Raw genomic sequence first — 17,857 nt, forward strand, 5'->3', positions numbered from 1 at the left:
TGATCCCACATTTCCATGAACACTCTATTGAAATTAAATATTTTTAATTAAGGGTAGTTTAAAATTTCAATCCTCGGGAGATGGAAAGTTCGAATCTTTGCTTTTAGGGAATTATTACAGACTAAACCCATTAATCTGTACTCATAAAAGTATCGATTTTCCCCAAAAATTTTGCTGGTTTTACATCTGACCCTGAAGGGTTAGATCGGTAATCCATAGATCTTTGATGGGTTCTGGGAATTCAAAGAGAACCCAGAGACAAGACTCGTTTTCCTCTCGGTCGGATTCGTCGGCGTCTTCAGATAAAGAATCTTACATTCTATACGGTCAAGAAAGCTATAGCTATCCACCCCAACAGATCTGCAGTTCTGACTACGCCTATCCTCAGCCGAGGTGCTATTCGCAGGCGCCTCCTGAGCCGCCTTCCAACATCCATGGAAGTTCTTGGAAGAAACCCGGGCGGAGTTACGCCGACTTAGCGTATGAGTATACTTGTACAGAACAGGTGAGACATGTTCCTTTTAAGTGGAAAGATTCATCTTGCAAGAGTCTGATACTCCAAAGCTTGGAGATTTCTTGCTTAATGAGCTCTTGCGTTACAGGTGGTAGAGGCTCTTGCACAGGCGGGTCTAGAAGCTTCTGATCTAATCGTCGGTATCGACTTCACCAAGAGCAATGAATGGACAGGTTGGTTAGGCTCCTTTCTTCTTCAACGAGAAAGTTACATCTCCTCAGGAAGGCTTACACCGATAGCTAGGGCTGCCATGGCGTGAGTGTTTCATTGCATTACACAACTTTCTGACTATGAAATCGAATGTAGGAGCTAAATCCTATGGGAGAAAATGCTTGCATTATATTGGTGATCAACCAAACCCATATGAGCAAGTGATAGCCACCATAGGGAAAACCTTAGGAGTCTTCAGCGAAGATAACTTAATCCCATGTTATGGTTTTGGAGACGGTACTCAGCTTATCTCCCATCCTATCTGTTTGTTTGTTTGTTAGATATCCCGAGACACGACATATACCGATCATATCTCTCTCTTTGCAGCATCAACTTATGATCGAGATGTTTTCAGTTTCTATTCGGACGGGAGATCTTGTAATGGGTTTGAGGAGCTACTATCTCGTTATAGAGAAATCGTTCCTCGTCTTAGATTCGCAGGTAGTTAAATATGTCTTTTCTTTTTTAGTGACCTTCTTATTAGTTCTCAAATTCCTTTTGAAATGCTACTGAGTAACCGTATTGCAGGGCCGACCTCGTTTGCCCCCGTCATTGAAATGGCTATGACCATTGTTGAGCAGAGTGGTGGACAGTATCATGTATTAGTCATAGTAGCCGATGGACAGGTATTTAAGCAATTCATCTTCAGAAGTTAGCTTTCTTATCCTTCTTTTCGGTTTTGGGGACTTGGTGTGAATGCAAAGAACCGTTCCAGGTCACACAACATCTCGACGACAGCAAGGAAATGAGTCCCTATGTAAAGAAGACCAAGCAAGCCATTATCCAAGCAAGGTTGGTGTTACTTTTTCAAAAACCAAAAATATTAACTTTTACTTCAATCAGCTTTTGTTTCTCCTCTCTGCATATTTCTTGTTCTGCATTTTCTTTCTTCTCCATCTCTTCTTCATTTTCCTTTAAAGGCTTTGAATCAGAAGTGCCAACAGTTGGTGTTTTATATTCTTTGGTTTGTGTTTTTTAAGTTATCTCTCTTCATTCATTTCTGCGAGTGTTTCCTTGAGCTACTGCAGTTATCTTCCTCTTTCGATAATCGTAGTTGGGGTTGGTGATGGCCCGTGGGATAAAATGAAGGAATTTTGCAGTATCCCCAACCGGGTCTTTAGTAACTTCGATGTAAGTTTTTTGTTAATGGCTCATAACACTTAAAGTTTCATCCTTTCTTCATTGGGCTTGTCTTTGTCAGAGGGTTTTGCATTTTTTTCATCTGATTTCTGTTTTCATAGTTTGTGAATTTCACGGAGATCATGTCGAAGGACGTGGAACAGAATCGGAAGGAGGCGGGGTTTGGGCGTTCTGCTCTGATGGATATTCCTTCACAGTACAAGGCAATTTTAGAGCTCGGCATATTAGGGTATTTTAATATAGCAAAGCCATAACTTCAGACCATCATACAGGACACTGCCACGCTTTTTTTGACTTCATCGATGATCCTTTTTTCTGGTTGTTGTTGTTTGCAGGAGAAGATATGGCGATGTCCCAAAGAGAAGGGCCCTTCCTCCTCCAATGCCTGTAAGCATCCCCCAGCCTGAAGCAAGTCCTGCATTCGATGAACAGGTAAATCTGTAATTTCCGCCCGTTTGAATCGCTTTCAACGGTCTCAATCTTGGGGGAAAAACAAACACTTTCACTTCTTTGCTTAGCTTATATTGGAACAACTGTTGTGACGTTTTCATGGAGTGTCCCCCTGTTGAATGAGATTCAACGAGTCTTTTCATGCAATTTTTCCTTGTGGTTTCATATTTATACCATGTGAAGGTGGCATAATTTACAAGTTGTATTGCTCTTAAATAGGATTATCATTGTAATTATTTTATAAATTGTCTGAAAATCCATCCAATAAAATACCCAGAAAAATTTCTTAGACCATCCCTCGGGCTTCTATCATTTTCCAGAGAGACGTTCATAGATTGTCTTAGATTTTGATAAAAGGTCTCTTAGGTTCTTACAGAACAAGAAAACAAAAGACCCTTCTGTCTCGAGCTTTTCCGAGACCAGACAGGCAAAAAGGGTCTTCGCCAGTTTGGTACGTTACAAAACCTTTTAGGGAGCAGAAACTAAACCAATTCAAAACGGTATATTCCGCCCGAAAAAGATTCAGTTTCGGCTTCTTTTCCTTACTCCCATGACCCGTAATTACACACAAAGCGGCGATACAACACTCAGTTCTTTCGGATGCAACAGACATTACAGAAGCATTCATACAACAGACGCCAATACCCCGATGCCAGAGCAGCCACCCTTTTATCTGCAAGCAGAACGACGTTTTGAAAGGCTTTAGCAACTTATTTCATAGGATAAAGCAGATTGAATAGGGTGAAAAGTGTTCGAAGAGGCCTCATATATTCTTCAAGCATGAATTGGTTGTAAATTCGACAAACTTTTAAGGCTGGACAAGAACTGGCCCAAAGTCTGCATCTTTTGGTGATTTTCCAATACCGTCCTAAAATATCTGGGTTTGGTTGAGATTAAAATCGCTTAACGTTTCCTGGGATCTTTTTCCGGGAAGAAAAGATACTTATAGATACCGAGAAAGTGAACATGCAACTCATCAAGTCACAACTGAGTAAAGGAATAGTCTAGAAGAGTGGCTTACCATTGCTGAACCTTTCTGAATTCTGTAAGCACAGGATATATGTTCTCGAAGGCTGTGTATGTCTCATCCCTCACCTTGACAAACAAAAAGGTTGAATTTTCAAATTCCAACCAGCATTTCCAATTTCAACAGAAAGGCCAGGCTAAGCGAGAGATGAGAAAAAATCGACTTACCTTGGCTCCAGTTATCACAATCTTCCCTGAGACAAATATCAGAAGCACAATCTTTGGTTGTTTCATGCGATAAATGAGGCCCGGAAAGAGTTCTGGTTCATACTGAAATTTTTTTGGATGGGAACATAAGTTTCCGATCTTGGAAATGAGCCTCAGCAAACAATATTTTGAGGAAAAACTGAAAAAACAAGGACCTAATCTTCCATTTAAGAGCAGAACAGAGACATTATAAGCTCACAAATATATTTAAGCAATAAAAAGAAGAATCGTTTGTTTATATTAACAAACCCTTTTGTGACAACTAAAACCCCTACATAGAACTCTATTCTACAACAATACTAAATCAATATATTCTCGATCTTTTGCCGAAAATGATGGGATTTATGTGCTCCAAACTAAGAAAAATCGGTATGAGAACCTTTTTCCTAAAATAGAGAGGATTGTTTCAAAACACATCCAACATGTACTTCAGTAGAGATCCATTTACAGATAGAAACCCTAAACAAGAGAAAGGGACTGTAAAAAAGAGACAATGGTAATAACTCACACTTGAGAAAGCACCATGGGAGTACGCAAGACCTTCGAGCCTGATAGGGAACTTCACGTCACAGGATCCCACAATGTTCTGAATCTTAAAGTCCTGAAAAAAAAAAGCAGTTTAAAAAAATTCAGGATAGCCAACATCATCCATGCATAATGTCCACAAACTTCAGCATACATATGCACATATACATGAAGATGTGCATACACGTGTCCACACATGCAAACCAGGTGGGTTTATGTTTGGTGCCAGACTGTTGGCTGGTTATCAAGTGGCATAATGGAACAGGCATTGCTCAAGTTCCCTCTGATTCCACCAATCAGGACTGAGCTCACCACAGGTCTACGACCACTGCCCCATTCAGCCGAGGCTTGTAAATCATGATGATAAACCTTCCCATGTCTTACAAGCACACACAAGTCTTTGATGTACAAGCATGATAAAGAAATGTGAAGAAGAAATACCTTAAATTTAGCTGGAAACCCAAGCTTCTGAATGATCCGAGCATACTGCAAACACAAACCACTCACATGATATAAACCCCGACCGGTAAAAACTTCTGGCAACAGGTAAAAAGGACAATCATGGGTAAGTAATTAAAACCCAGAATTTCACATACCTTCCTAGCGGCAAGTTTTGACTGCTGCTCGCTCTTTGCACCTGTGCAAACCTATAGCCACAGGAAAAAGAACAAATTGAGTACAAAGCAAAGTAATACTTCAGATATAAATGACCATGCACATAAGGGTCGGTGAGACAACTCACCATCTTTCCTGAGGCAAAAATCAAAGCCGTTGTTTTTGGTTCCCTGATCCTCATAATGACAGCAGCAAAACGCTGTGTGGTATTTCATCATGAAAGTTAGATAGAAGCTCTCTATGCATAGAAATTTATAAAAGCAATGAATATATTGGCAACATTTGTATATTATTATTTAAAAAACCTGAACTCAAAAAATCAGTCTCAAGCTTCCTTGCAAGAAAAATAATATGGCTCAAGAATCAATTTATAGTTGAAAAGCGTCAAAACTGAGGACATCATATACCTTGGGATTGTATTCTGCATTACGAGCCTGCAAAGCAATTTGCTTTAAATCCAATTTGCAATCTAAGTTGACAGTTGACACGATATTCCTAAGAAAGAAAGAATTGCATGTCAGGAAACGGTCCCATACGATATTGCATGACGTGAAATTTTATAAAAAGATCAAACAAGGAAGGAAATTCGACGTGCACACTAAAAATGGTAAATCCCGCAAGCATTATTCAAGGCATCTCAGTTACGCATCTGCATGAAAAGACTCTATTGTATGTAAAGCATACATTTGCCCTTGGTAGATAACAGACAATCGATGAAGAGATAACAGATAGCATCCAATAAAAAGGAGATAACAGTCAGTGACATCCAACTTTTAAATGAGTAACGACATCGCACTAACTTAAAACCAGGAAAAAAAAAGAAAGATCTATTTTGTTTGACAACTTCAGAGAGCTTCCACCTACTGATCTATACTAGTTAGATTGGAAATATGAGAGCTTCTCAAAGGAAGCTGGAGGAAACCACAACATTCCAATTTCCATAACATTTGTTTCCGCTTATTCCTGTAACCTGTTACAGCACTTTCCAAACCTAAATTCTTCTCTTTTAGCCATGTCAAACACATCCATATTTGGATCTTACAGTCATAAAGGTTTCTATCCACAATGGAATTGATGTGAACTTAGCAATGTTCGACTCCATATCCATAAAGCAAAACAATCTACCATTATCAAATCAATCAAAGGCAGATTATCGCTTACTCACAACACAAACAAAAAACACACAAAGTTAACCAGATGGCAATCACTTGAGGACCCTTATACAAGACCGACTCCGAACCATTCCAGGACAATAAAAGACAACCCATCTGCAGATTATCCTCAAACCAAAATTCCAAACAGATCATGCTCAACCCCAAATCTCAAACTTTTCTTAACATCTTTCTCACAAGAGGCCGATGTTACACATAGCAGCTAAGAAAGGGCCAAACTTTTCGAAATCAAGAGAAACTTACTGAAGAGTAGGAACAATGCCCGATGGATGCTTAGAAAGATCAACAGGTTGGCTACCTTCCAAGCCACCTTGTTCAGCCATTAATGGACTGTTTACTCAACTCTCAGAATTATCCCCAAATTCTACAAATATTGACGGGAATCGGATAAAGGGTTTTCTTCTACGAACCAAGTTAAATCCCGGGTTTCTCCTTCCGCAGCTAAATTAAAACAACTTCCGATCCTTTCCTCCCTCAGATCAAGCTCTCGCCCCAAATAGAGAAAATGATAACCCAAGTCTTCCAAAAATCAAATCCACAGAACCCTTTTACCTCACTGGGAAACTCAAACAAATCGACGCTGATTCTACACCGAGTTTAAGCTAAGAAGCGATTACGCGCAACAAATTAAGATCCTTTGTAGAATCTAGGGTTCCCAGATGAAGAAATGGACGAGGAGAAGAAAAGAAAGAAGGAAAAAACAGGGAGCGAGCAAATCGGAGAAGGAAGAGGGAAATTTTTCGAAGTTGTAGGTCTTTTATAGGGTTTGATTCTCAAATGATCGAGAGGCAGACAGCGAGAAAGGGGGGAGACCTCGGAGGGATTTGCGTGCGGCTTTTGGTCGCAATAAGAAGTGTCCGAGGGAGGAAAAGTTGGAGGTTGTTTGGATACGGGGATTTACGTATCCTTGGTCGGGAGAATATATAGTTGACCGGCTGGTGAAGATTTTAACCGGTGTGAGGTGTTGATATTACCGGTTTTTCCCAGTTGGCTTCGGCGCTGATCTTTTGTTTTGTTTTGTTTTTCTATTTACAAGGTTCTAGAAAACTGCGTGCGTATTATCGTAGATAATACATTCACAGCTTTGTACATTTTGTCTGCATTAATTATTTCCTAAAATATCTCATCAAAAAAATGCCCACATCACTTGTCATAGATATTTAAGTATTCAGATAATCTCTCGTAAATACTGAAATAAGTTTCACTAAAAAAAATAGTCATTTTATTTTTCTAATTATTTTTGTTCTCAATTCGATAATTGGAACTCCGAATATTATGTATATAATATCATATCAAACTTAAAAAAACAATTTACAAACACTAATAATAGATCACTAGAAAATCTACTATTTTCAATGCATTCTTATAATTACAAATGTGGAACAATCTTATTATTTAGTAAAATAAATAATATATATATGTGTATATATAATATCATAAATGTGTAATAAAACTTTTAAAAAAAACGTGGAATCTACATACGATTTTTCATAAAATTTTAAAAAAAATACATTTTCGATGTACAATGAAAATCATAATTATTTCATTTTGGATCTATAATAATAGTAGCAAGGAAAATTGATACGACGAAAATAAATTAATACATTCAATCCTCAAGTATTTTAAAAAGGTCCAATGAAAAACTATGTTTGATGATATGTGCAACATATTCAAGTAAAGAATTAGGGTAAGTATTAAAGACATGAATCTGCAGATGAAGCGAAGTTCCTTTTGCTTCCACGGCAAGTAATTTCATAAACGGACCGTTTTGATCCCTAATATAATATTTGATTATACTAAACCAAATTTCGAAAGGCCAACACGAGAGTTTCTCGTCTTCTAAGGACTCTTTCTAACTTCTTTGTTGCCATTTCAAGACACTCCATTCACTTGCAAGGGCTTGAAGGCTGAGCATCTTGTACACTACATATATCAAATTTAGGAAACAAACGTATAAATTATCTGTCAACATTTTTCCAAGAGCCTCGGGCAGCCTCCAGGATATCGCCTAACATCCAACTACAGAGTCCTTTTTGTAAAAATAAGAACTTGAGAGGAGAGCATGCAATTCGTGAAGAGTGAGGCTTACCATAGTTGGACCTTTTTGAATTGCGCAAGCACCGGGTATATGTTCTCGAAGGCTCTGTATACATCATCTCTCACCTTTAGGAACCAAAAGAAGAAAAAGCTCCAGTTACAAACAAAGCTTGTGTCCAGTAAAAGATGGAACGGCACAATGACTCACCTTAGCTCCAGTTATTACAATCTTTCCGGAAACGAATAGGAGGAGCACGACCTTTGGGTGCTTCATGCGGTAAATAGCGCCCGGAAATATCTCTGGCTCATACTGCATTTTTTTTTTTTTTTTTTTTTGCATAGGAAATAAGTTAAAACCCACCAAATCCAACAAGCGAGAATGGATGTAAACAAGAGAGGACGGCGGCGACTCACGCTTGTGAACGCGTAATGGTAGCATGAGAGACCTTCAAGTCTGATAGGGAACTTCACGTCACACGATCCCACGATGTTCTGGATCTTAAAGTCCTACCACGACAAAGGGTTTTTTTTTTCAAAAAAAAAATTTAACGGAAGCCACTGACAAAGTATGTCACACTTGGACACCATCATAAATTTATCATAGTATCCCGTGAGTATATTACAAGAACGTGAACCAACATATGCAAGAAGGAAAACAGAGCCTTAACATCATCTGTATATGTGTATGTATAGATATGCTAGCCTAGACGTATGTAAACTTGTATAGACATATAAACAGGGTTGGTTTAGCATACTCTGCGCATTCATAACTCAAAGATGTTTGATGTGTATAAGCATACATGCATTTACTGATATCTGCATTAAGAGATGCATTGCCCAAACGGTCCATATACGCGCATACCTTGTATAGCAGAGAGGAAGTAGTAAAGAAGTGCTAGTCATACCTTAAATCTAGCTGGAAATCCAAGCTTCTGAACGATTCGAGCATACTGAAACACAACACAATATCATTCACTGGTTATTAAGCCCTAATGGTAAATCTTTGGGAAGATGCACCTAAAACGAAATCAAGACCCTTATGTACCTTCCTAGCAGCAGATTTTGACTGTTCCTCGTCCTTTGCTCCTGTGCAAACCTAAAGCAACAGACACAAAAAACAAAAAAGAACTCAATTGATTATTCAGACAACAGAGTATCAGATAAAGCCGCTATACACATAAGAGAGAGTTCCACATCTCACCATCTTCCCTGAGATAAAAATCAAAGCTGTCGTTTTCGGCTCCTTGATTCTCATAATAACAGCATCAAAACGCTGCATGCATGAGAGTTTACCTGGTAAGATAAAAGTTCTCTTCTCTATACAAATCTAATGATTAAAGGGTTTACATATATATAGCTGGAATGGATAAAAAGTGAGGAGATGATATACATTGGGATTGTACTCTGCATTACGAGCCTTGAGAGCAATTGTCTTTAAGTCCAATCTAACTTCAGCATACATATGCACATATACATGAAGATGTGCATACACGTGTCCACACATGCAAACCAGGTGGGTTTATGTTTGGTGCCAGACTGTTGGCTGGTTATCAAGTGGCATAATGGAACAGGCATTGCTCAAGTTCCCTCTGATTCCACCAATCAGGACTGAGCTCACCACAGGTCTACGACCACTGCCCCATTCAGCCGAGGCTTGTAAATCATGATGATAAACCTTCCCATGTCTTACAAGCACACACAAGTCTTTGATGTACAAGCATGATAAAGAAATGTGAAGAAGGAATACCTTAAATTTAGCTGGAAACCCAAGCTTCTGAATGATCCGAGCATACTGCAAACACAAACCACTCACATGATATAAACCCCGACCGGTAAAAACTTCTGGCAACAGGTAAAAAGGACAATCATGGGTAAGTAATTAAAACCCAGAATTTCACATACCTTCCTAGCGGCAAGTTTTGACTGCTGCTCGCTCTTTGCACCTGTGCAAACCTATAGCCACAGGAAAAAGAACAAATTGAGTACAAAGCAAAGTAATACTTCAGATATAAATGACCATGCACATAAGGGTCGGTGAGACAACTCACCATCTTTCCTGAGGCAAAAATCAAAGCCGTTGTTTTTGGTTCCCTGATCCTCATAATGACAGCAGCAAAACGCTGTGTGGTATTTCATCATGAAAGTTAGATAGAAGCTCTCTATGCATAGAAATTTATAAAAGCAATGAATATATTGGCAACATTTGTATATTATTATTTAAAAAACCTGAACTCAAAAAATCAGTCTCAAGCTTCCTTGCAAGAAAAATAATATGGCTCAAGAATCAATTTATAGTTGAAAAGCGTCAAAACTGAGGACATCATATACCTTGGGATTGTATTCTGCATTACGAGCCTGCAAAGCAATTTGCTTTAAATCCAATTTGCAATCTAAGTTGACAGTTGACACGATATTCCTAAGAAAGAAAGAATTGCATGTCAGGAAACGGTCCCATACGATATTGCATGACGTGAAATTTTATAAAAACATCAAACAAGGAAGGAAATTCGACGTGCACACTAAAAATGGTAAATCCCGCAAGCATTATTCAAGGCATCTCAGTTACGCATCTGCATGAAAAGACTCTATTGTATGTAAAGCATACATTTGCCCTTGGTAGATAACAGACAATCGATGAAGAGATAACAGATAGCATCCAATAAAAAGGAGATAACAGTCAGTGACATCCAACTTTTAAATGAGTAACGACATCGCACTAACTTAAAACCAGGAAAAAAAAAGAAAGATCTATTTTGTTTGACAACTTCAGAGAGCTTCCACCTACTGATCTATACTAGTTAGATTGGAAATATGAGAGCTTCTCAAAGGAAGCTGGAGGAAACCACAACATTCCAATTTCCATAACATTTGTTTCCGCTTATTCCTGTAACCTGTTACAGCACTTTCCAAACCTAAATTCTTCTCTTTTAGCCATGTCAAACACATCCATATTTGGATCTTACAGTCATAAAGGTTTCTATCCACAATGGAATTGATGTGAACTTAGCAATGTTCGACTCCATATCCATAAAGCAAAACAATCTACCATTATCAAATCAATCAAAGGCAGATTATCGCTTACTCACAACACAAACAAAAAACACACAAAGTTAACCAGATGGCAATCACTTGAGGACCCTTATACAAGACCGACTCCGAACCATTCCAGGACAATAAAAGACAACCCATCTGCAGATTATCCTCAAACCAAAATTCCAAACAGATCATGCTCAACCCCAAATCTCAAACTTTTCTTAACATCTTTCTCACAAGAGGCCGATGTTACACATAGCAGCTAAGAAAGGGCCAAACTTTTCGAAATCAAGAGAAACTTACTGAAGAGTAGGAACAATGCCCGATGGATGCTTAGAAAGATCAACAGGTTGGCTACCTTCCAAGCCACCTTGTTCAGCCATTAATGGACTGTTTACTCAACTCTCAGAATTATCCCCAAATTCTACAAATATTGACGGGAATCGGATAAAGGGTTTTCTTCTACGAACCAAGTTAAATCCCGGGTTTCTCCTTCCGCAGCTAAATTAAAACAACTTCCGATCCTTTCCTCCCTCAGATCAAGCTCTCGCCCCAAATAGAGAAAATGATAACCCAAGTCTTCCAAAAATCAAATCCACAGAACCCTTTTACCTCACTGGGAAACTCAAACAAATCGACGCTGATTCTACACCGAGTTTAAGCTAAGAAGCGATTACGCGCAACAAATTAAGATCCTTTGTAGAATCTAGGGTTCCCAGATGAAGAAATGGACGAGGAGAAGAAAAGAAAGAAGGAAAAAACAGGGAGCGAGCAAATCGGAGAAGGAAGAGGGAAATTTTTCGAAGTTGTAGGTCTTTTATAGGGTTTGATTCTCAAATGATCGAGAGGCAGACAGCGAGAAAGGGGGGAGACCTCGGAGGGATTTGCGTGCGGCTTTTGGTCGCAATAAGAAGTGTCCGAGGGAGGAAAAGTTGGAGGTTGTTTGGATACGGGGATTTACGTATCCTTGGTCGGGAGAATATATAGTTGACCGGCTGGTGAAGATTTTAACCGGTGTGAGGTGTTGATATTACCGGTTTTTCCCAGTTGGCTTCGGCGCTGATCTTTTGTTTTGTTTTGTTTTTCTATTTACAAGGTTCTAGAAAACTGCGTGCGTATTATCGTAGATAATACATTCACAGCTTTGTACATTTTGTCTGCATTAATTATTTCCTAAAATATCTCATCAAAAAAATGCCCACATCACTTGTCATAGATATTTAAGTATTCAGATAATCTCTCGTAAATACTGAAATAAGTTTCACTAAAAAAAATAGTCATTTTATTTTTCTAATTATTTTTGTTCTCAATTCGATAATTGGAACTCCGAATATTATGTATATAATATAATATCATATCAAACTTAAAAAAACAATTTACAAACACTAATAATAGATCACTAGAAAATCTACTATTTTCAATGCATTCTTATAATTACAAATGTGGAACAATCTTATTATTTAGTAAAATAAATAATATATATATGTGTATATATAATATCATAAATGTGTAATAAAACTTTTAAAAAAAACGTGGAATCTACATACGATTTTTCATAAAATTTTAAAAAAAATACATTTTCGATGTACAATGAAAATCATAATTATTTCATTTTGGATCTATAATAATAGTAGCAAGGAAAATTGATACGACGAAAATAAATTAATACATTCAATCCTCAAGTATTTTAAAAAGGTCCAATGAAAAACTATGTTTGATGATATGTGCAACATATTCAAGTAAAGAATTAGGGTAAGTATTAAAGACATGAATCTGCAGATGAAGCGAAGTTCCTTTTGCTTCCACGGCAAGTAATTTCATAAACGGACCGTTTTGATCCCTAATATAATATTTGATTATACTAAACCAAATTTCGAAAGGCCAACACGAGAGTTTCTCGTCTTCTAAGGACTCTTTCTAACTTCTTTGTTGCCATTTCAAGACACTCCATTCACTTGCAAGGGCTTGAAGGCTGAGCATCTTGTACACTACATATATCAAATTTAGGAAACAAACGTATAAATTATCTGTCAACATTTTTCCAAGAGCCTCGGGCAGCCTCCAGGATATCGCCTAACATCCAACTACAGAGTCCTTTTTGTAAAACTAAGAACTTGAGAGGAGAGCATGCAATTCGTGAAGAGTGAGGCTTACCATAGTTGGACCTTTTTGAATTGCGCAAGCACCGGGTATATGTTCTCGAAGGCTCTGTATACATCATCTCTCACCTTTAGGAACCAAAAGAAGAAAAAGCTCCAGTTACAAACAAAGCTTGTGTCCAGTAAAAGATGGAACGGCACAATGACTCACCTTAGCTCCAGTTATTACAATCTTTCCGGAAACGAATAGGAGGAGCACGACCTTTGGGTGCTTCATGCGGTAAATAGCGCCCGGAAATATCTCTGGCTCATACTGCATTTTTTTTTTTTTTTTTGCATAGGAAATAAGTTTGTTCTTTTTAAATACGCACCAAATCCAACAAGCGAGAATGGATGTAAACAAGAGAGGACGGCGGCGACTCACGCTTGTGAACGCGTAATGGTAGCATGAGAGACCTTCAAGTCTGATAGGGAACTTCACGTCACACGATCCCACGATGTTCTGGATCTTAAAGTCCTACCACGACAAAGGGTTTTTTTTTTCAAAAAAAAAATTTAACGGAAGCCACTGACAAAGTATGTCACACTTGGACACCATCATAAATTTATCATAGTATCCCGTGAGTATATTACAAGAACGTGAACCAACATATGCAAGAAGGAAAACAGAGCCTTAACATCATCTGTATATGTGTATGTATAGATATGCTAGCCTAGACGTATGTAAACTTGTATAGACATATAAACAGGGTTGGTTTAGCATACTCTGCGCATTCATAACTCAAAGATGTTTGATGTGTATAAGCATACATGCATTTACTGATATCTGCATTAAGAGATGCATTGCCCAAACGGTCCATATACGCGCATACCTTGTATAGCAGAGAGGAAGTAGTAAAGAAGTGCTAGTCATACCTTAAATCTAGCTGGAAATCCAAGCTTCTGAACGATTCGAGCATACTGAAACACAACACAATATCATTCACTGGTTATTAAGCCCTAATGGTAAATCTTTGGGAAGATGCACCTAAAACGAAATCAAGACCCTTATGTACCTTCCTAGCAGCAGATTTTGACTGTTCCTCGTCCTTTGCTCCTGTGCAAACCTAAAGCAACAGACACAAAAAACAAAAAAGAACTCAATTGATTATTCAGACAACAGAGTATCAGATAAAGCCGCTATACACATAAGAGAGAGTTCCACATCTCACCATCTTCCCTGAGATAAAAATCAAAGCTGTCGTTTTCGGCTCCTTGATTCTCATAATAACAGCATCAAAACGCTGCATGCATGAGAGTTTACCTGGTAAGATAAAAGTTCTCTTCTCTATACAAATCTAATGATTAAAGGGTTTACATATATATAGCTGGAATGGATAAAAAGTGAGGAGATGATATACATTGGGATTGTACTCTGCATTACGAGCCTTGAGAGCAATTGTCTTTAAGTCCAATCTGCAATCCAAGTTGACGGTTGACACGATGTTTCTACGGAAGAAAATATCAAACGTCAGGAAGAAGGTCCATACAATTCCATTGATATCAGATACTAATTAACCAGAGAATTTCCCATCTTCGTAACAGGATTTAAGAGAACTGCAAACTTGAAAATTTCAGTCTCTTTGTCCAAAATGTCTAGAAGAGTCGGTTTTTAGATCATCCACAAGGCAACACATGATTTGCCAATTTCCGTAGTCAACATCACTTGAGCAAGTTTGGTTCCACAAAAGAACTTCAACAAGAACAACAAACGCAAAAACAAAACCCACAAAAACCCTAGTCGTGACCATACCCAAATCTCCGGCCTTTCTAACTAGGGATCGATCATTGTCCCACGTTCGAGCAAAAAGATCGAATCTCTTGAAGGTAATCAAACGAAACCTACTGAATTATTGGGACAATGCCTGAAGGATGCTTCGAAAGATCAACTTCCCCCATTCCTCCTGAACTCTTGTAAGTATCCCAAAATCCAACAAAGATCTTGGAAAGAACACAACAGAGGACTTTTGTTCTGCGAAACCGAAGTTAGTCCTCCGCGGCTAAATCAGCCCGAGACGATCAAACCAAAACCCTACGATCTAAACCCTCTCGCGAGATTGAACAGACAAAACCCTAGCTTTTCGTCCGAATGAATCAAAGAAGATAGGGGCGGGGCTTTTATAAAGCATCCGCTCAAAAACCCTTATATAGTCTGCGAGTCTGTGGGTCCCATGAACACGTGTCGGTCACGTAAATCTTTTGTGTTGTGAACAAACTAGTATTCCATAAATCTCTCTGTTTTTTCCTTTTTTTTTTTTATCGCAAAATAATCTTATTGGTTTGTTTTTTAAATTTACTTGCTAATGCGGTTTAGCCAATCATATAAAGATTATAAGTATCAGAAGAAAATCATCTTGGAAATTACATATTTTCTCAAATTTGGAAAATTTCCGGACAACTCGACATTGCGAGATTGATAACTGACTTGGCTGGCAAGAGTTCATCAATGAATTGAAAAAAAAAATATCACAATTGGTAGAAAAGCCCAAATTACAGAGAGACGACGAAATCATGTTAATTTCATAGATCTGCAATTTGAGACAGAAAGAGAGCAACAAAATCAACTTGCCCATGAATGTTATCTTCAGGGTCAGATTTTTATTCTCAGAAAACGAGAAAATTCCAGAGTTCGAATCAGATTTTTTTTTCTCAGAAAACGAGAAAATTCCAGAGTTCGAGGAACTGAAATCAAGAAAAGAGAGACAATTGGGTCAGATTTTTATTCTCAGAAAACGAGAAAATTCCAGAGTTCGAGGAACTGAAATCAAGAAAAGAGAGACAATTTCAGACAACAAACCCACCATTCGCTCTTATAACCTGACCATTGATCCATTCACCAGAATCACCAGCCAAGAACCCGACAATCTCCGCAACATCCTTCGGTTCACCGATCCTTCCCAACGGACAAGCCTCCGCCATTCTCTTCACCGTCTCATCGCTTTTTCCGGCGAAGAACATATCTGTTGCCACCGGACCAGGCGCCACGCAATTCGCCGTTATCCCTTTCCCCTTCAGCTCCTTAGCCAAAACCTTCACCATCGCCTCCACGGCCGCCTTCGAGGCGGCGTAGACGCCGTATCCCGGCGAAAGGGCACTCACCTGAGACGTCGACATCATTATGATCCTCCCTCCTCCCCCTCTCACGACTCTGTTCGCGGCTTCCTTGCAGCACAAGAAAGCTCCCCTGGTGTTGATCGTGAACGTTTTCTCGAAATCTTCCAGCGGGGTGTTGAACAAAGCCGGGTATTTTGGGTCAAGCACGCCAGCGCAGTTCACAAAGATGTGGACTTTAGACCCGAATTCTCGCTCCGATTGATCAAAGAGGTGGGCGATCTGATCAGGGTCTGAAACGTCTGCTCTGACGGCGATGGCCGTTGGCTCGGACGGTGGGGATGAGGCGTTTAGCTCTGAGGCCAAGAGGTCGGCTTCTGGTGAGCTCGAGACGTAATTGATGGCGACTCTTGCCCCGAGTGAATGGAGATGGACGGCGATTGCACGTCCGATCCCACGGGAGGAACCTGTGACAACGGCTACTCGCCCGGCGAGAGGGAGAGACGATGAGTTTGTTGGGTTCTTCTCCATTTCAGCTTCTTCTCTTGCCACCGATCTGAAGTCACGGTACTATTTACAGGTATAAGGACAGTGATTCGTTGACCATCTTCTCCGTTTCTGGGATTCCGAAAATACCCTTCCCTGCCTCAGCACAGAGGAAGATCAAGAGGGTGAATATCGTCTTTTCGCATCAGATACAGTTCCCATATCTGATCTTAGCTTCTTGGTAACTTCCATCGTCTGAGATAAACTTAGTGGTCTTTATCTTCCTTTTCCTCTGTACCAAACAGATACGAAGAACAATAGTCAGATTTCTCCAAAAAAAAAAATTCCAAGTACAGCTATAAGATTTAACCCAACCGAAATAATAGAAAACCAAAGATTTTAACCGAAAAAACGAACAAAATTTCAGTAAACCAATCTGAAATTGTAATTTGGTTTCGGTTTACAGTCAAACTCGACTGCAGAGTCATAAACAGCTATAATATTCAGATCTGAACATGATCACAAGAATAGACGTAATCACTGACGTAAGATGTTGTCATTAAATGCATTCGCAGCATTCCTTTTCCCTTTTAACGACTTGTCTACGTAAGCAAAGACGTTATCAAGACTCAAGACTACAGTGACCAACTTCTCTTACCCAAATCTATGAGCTTCGAATCCAATTCAGATGTATTATAATTTAATTGAGTAAAAATTAAGAAATATTTTACGCATACAGTTTAACTTTCTTTCTATAGATTTCCAGTGATTCAATGTAAGAAATTATTTTGACAAAGTTTTTCTTTTTAAACAAAAGAAGGTGTTGAGAGATTCTCAGTTTTTGCAATGCATCAGGTCTTTCATTATCATATTTGTGCAATGTTGAAGAATAGCTTGTTGCTCCCTCATGCAAACCAGAGGCTAAACTCTATGATCTGACAAAAAGAAGGGAGATTTTTCGGGTTTTAGTAAATCTCGTCATGTAAATTGCACGGTGAACTCGGCATAGAAGCTTGCAAAAATTTCCGAAGCCTTTCTCACAGCGTAAAAGTTCATAATCTCGAGCCATTGAAGGACAGAGAGACTTACTTAGCAGTGGAAGCAGCAAGGAAAGAGTTGCTTTGCAGAGCCATTGCCAACTGCTTCCGAGCTTTCTCTCTCCAGCCATCTATGGATTCCTTTGCTTTGGTATCTCTCCTGCAAAATTTACTGAGAAAATCGACGAATGTAGTCAATGAAAAGGCTTTCCTGAA

At 38.8% G+C, this 17,857-nt stretch overlaps 5 protein-coding genes across 6 annotated transcripts; 1 reads left to right on the forward strand and 4 right to left on the reverse strand.

Annotated features, from left to right (window-relative positions):
- Positions 1-75: 75 nt before the first annotated feature.
- LOC104805756 (E3 ubiquitin-protein ligase RGLG2-like) lies at positions 76-2,608 on the forward strand. Of its 2 annotated transcripts, XM_010530422.2 has the most exons (9): positions 83-505; positions 603-687; positions 821-961; positions 1,052-1,165; positions 1,253-1,350; positions 1,440-1,516; positions 1,753-1,855; positions 1,966-2,093; positions 2,200-2,608. In XM_010530422.2, exons 1-9 carry the CDS (start codon positions 227-229, stop codon positions 2,306-2,308), a joined length of 1,134 nt encoding a protein of 377 aa, XP_010528724.1. In that variant the 5' UTR covers positions 83-226; the 3' UTR covers positions 2,309-2,608. The 2 variants fall into 2 exon arrangements, with proteins under 2 accessions (XP_010528726.1, XP_010528724.1); XM_010530424.2 differs by lacking the exon at positions 821-961 and having other exon boundaries at positions 76-505.
- Positions 2,609-2,647: 39 nt separating this feature from the next.
- Positions 2,648-6,713, reverse strand: LOC104805758 (TATA-box-binding protein 2). Its single transcript, XM_010530426.2, has 9 exons — positions 6,103-6,713; positions 5,095-5,182; positions 4,815-4,886; positions 4,669-4,719; positions 4,514-4,558; positions 4,056-4,148; positions 3,509-3,610; positions 3,336-3,409; positions 2,648-2,987 (listed from the first exon to the last, which is right to left on the reverse strand). Coding segments are annotated over exons 1-9 (606 nt in total). The 5' UTR covers positions 6,183-6,713; the 3' UTR covers positions 2,648-2,986.
- A 1,017-nt stretch (positions 6,714-7,730) lies between these two features.
- LOC104805757 (TATA-box-binding protein 2-like) lies at positions 7,731-11,864 on the reverse strand. The gene is made up of 9 exons (XM_010530425.2): positions 11,233-11,864; positions 10,225-10,312; positions 9,945-10,016; positions 9,799-9,849; positions 9,644-9,688; positions 8,311-8,403; positions 8,105-8,206; positions 7,949-8,022; positions 7,731-7,782 (listed from the first exon to the last, which is right to left on the reverse strand). Exons 1-9 carry the CDS (start codon positions 11,310-11,312, stop codon positions 7,746-7,748), a joined length of 642 nt encoding a protein of 213 aa, XP_010528727.1. The 5' UTR covers positions 11,313-11,864; the 3' UTR covers positions 7,731-7,745.
- Positions 11,865-12,661: 797 nt separating this feature from the next.
- On the reverse strand, positions 12,662-15,145 carry LOC104805761 (TATA-box-binding protein 1-like). The gene is made up of 9 exons (XM_010530430.2): positions 14,914-15,145; positions 14,429-14,516; positions 14,240-14,311; positions 14,084-14,134; positions 13,944-13,988; positions 13,453-13,545; positions 13,240-13,341; positions 13,084-13,157; positions 12,662-12,917 (listed from the first exon to the last, which is right to left on the reverse strand). The coding sequence occupies exons 1-9, from the start codon at positions 14,964-14,966 to the stop codon at positions 12,881-12,883; spliced, it is 615 nt and encodes a 204-aa protein (XP_010528732.1). The 5' UTR covers positions 14,967-15,145; the 3' UTR covers positions 12,662-12,880.
- A 555-nt stretch (positions 15,146-15,700) lies between these two features.
- On the reverse strand, positions 15,701-16,667 carry LOC104805760 (short-chain type dehydrogenase/reductase). The gene is made up of 2 exons (XM_010530429.2): positions 15,826-16,667; positions 15,701-15,749 (listed from the first exon to the last, which is right to left on the reverse strand). Exon 1 carries the CDS (start codon positions 16,647-16,649, stop codon positions 15,852-15,854), a length of 798 nt encoding a protein of 265 aa, XP_010528731.1. The 5' UTR covers positions 16,650-16,667; the 3' UTR covers positions 15,701-15,749; positions 15,826-15,851.
- Between the last annotated feature and the right edge of the window lie 1,190 nt (positions 16,668-17,857).

The sequence above is a fragment of the Tarenaya hassleriana genome, unplaced genomic scaffold, assembly GCF_000463585.1.
Source record: "Tarenaya hassleriana unplaced genomic scaffold, ASM46358v1 Cleome11, whole genome shotgun sequence".
NCBI classification, from domain to species: Eukaryota; Viridiplantae; Streptophyta; class Magnoliopsida; order Brassicales; family Cleomaceae; genus Tarenaya; species Tarenaya hassleriana.

What these genes read in the sequence shown, in the direction of transcription:
- LOC104805757 (XM_010530425.2), bottom strand. Translation starts at nt 11,312, where the DNA reads ATGGCTGAACAAGGTGGCTTGGAAGGTAGCCAACCTGTTGATCTTTCT. An exon ending in CAAAACTTGCCGCTAGGAAG is followed by an intron (nt 9,689 to 9,798) that starts GTATGTGAAATT and finishes TTGTGTTTGCAG; the next exon opens with TATGCTCGGATCATTCAGAA. An exon ending in TTGTAATAACTGGAGCTAAG is followed by an intron (nt 8,023 to 8,104) that starts GTGAGTCATTGT and finishes TGGTTCCTAAAG; the next exon opens with GTGAGAGATGATGTATACAG.
- LOC104805756 (XM_010530422.2), top strand. Translation starts at nt 227, where the DNA reads ATGGGTTCTGGGAATTCAAAGAGAACCCAGAGACAAGACTCGTTTTCC. An exon ending in TCCTCGTCTTAGATTCGCAG is followed by an intron (nt 1,166 to 1,252) that starts GTAGTTAAATAT and finishes ACCGTATTGCAG; the next exon opens with GGCCGACCTCGTTTGCCCCC. An exon ending in CAAGCCATTATCCAAGCAAG is followed by an intron (nt 1,517 to 1,752) that starts GTTGGTGTTACT and finishes GAGCTACTGCAG; the next exon opens with TTATCTTCCTCTTTCGATAA.
- LOC104805761 (XM_010530430.2), bottom strand. Translation starts at nt 14,966, where the DNA reads ATGGGGGAAGTTGATCTTTCGAAGCATCCTTCAGGCATTGTCCCAATA. An exon ending in CAAAATCTGCTGCTAGGAAG is followed by an intron (nt 13,989 to 14,083) that starts GTACATAAGGGT and finishes GTTGTGTTTCAG; the next exon opens with TATGCTCGAATCGTTCAGAA. An exon ending in TTCAAAAAGGTCCAACTATG is followed by an intron (nt 12,918 to 13,083) that starts GTAAGCCTCACT and finishes TGATATATGTAG; the next exon opens with TGTACAAGATGCTCAGCCTT.
- LOC104805760 (XM_010530429.2), bottom strand. Translation starts at nt 16,649, where the DNA reads ATGGAGAAGAACCCAACAAACTCATCGTCTCTCCCTCTCGCCGGGCGA.
- LOC104805758 (XM_010530426.2), bottom strand. Translation starts at nt 6,182, where the DNA reads ATGGCTGAACAAGGTGGCTTGGAAGGTAGCCAACCTGTTGATCTTTCT. An exon ending in GGCATTGTTCCTACTCTTCA is followed by an intron (nt 5,183 to 6,102) that starts GTAAGTTTCTCT and finishes TTTCTTTCTTAG; the next exon opens with GAATATCGTGTCAACTGTCA. An exon ending in TTTTTGCCTCAGGAAAGATG is followed by an intron (nt 4,720 to 4,814) that starts GTGAGTTGTCTC and finishes CTGTGGCTATAG; the next exon opens with GTTTGCACAGGTGCAAAGAG.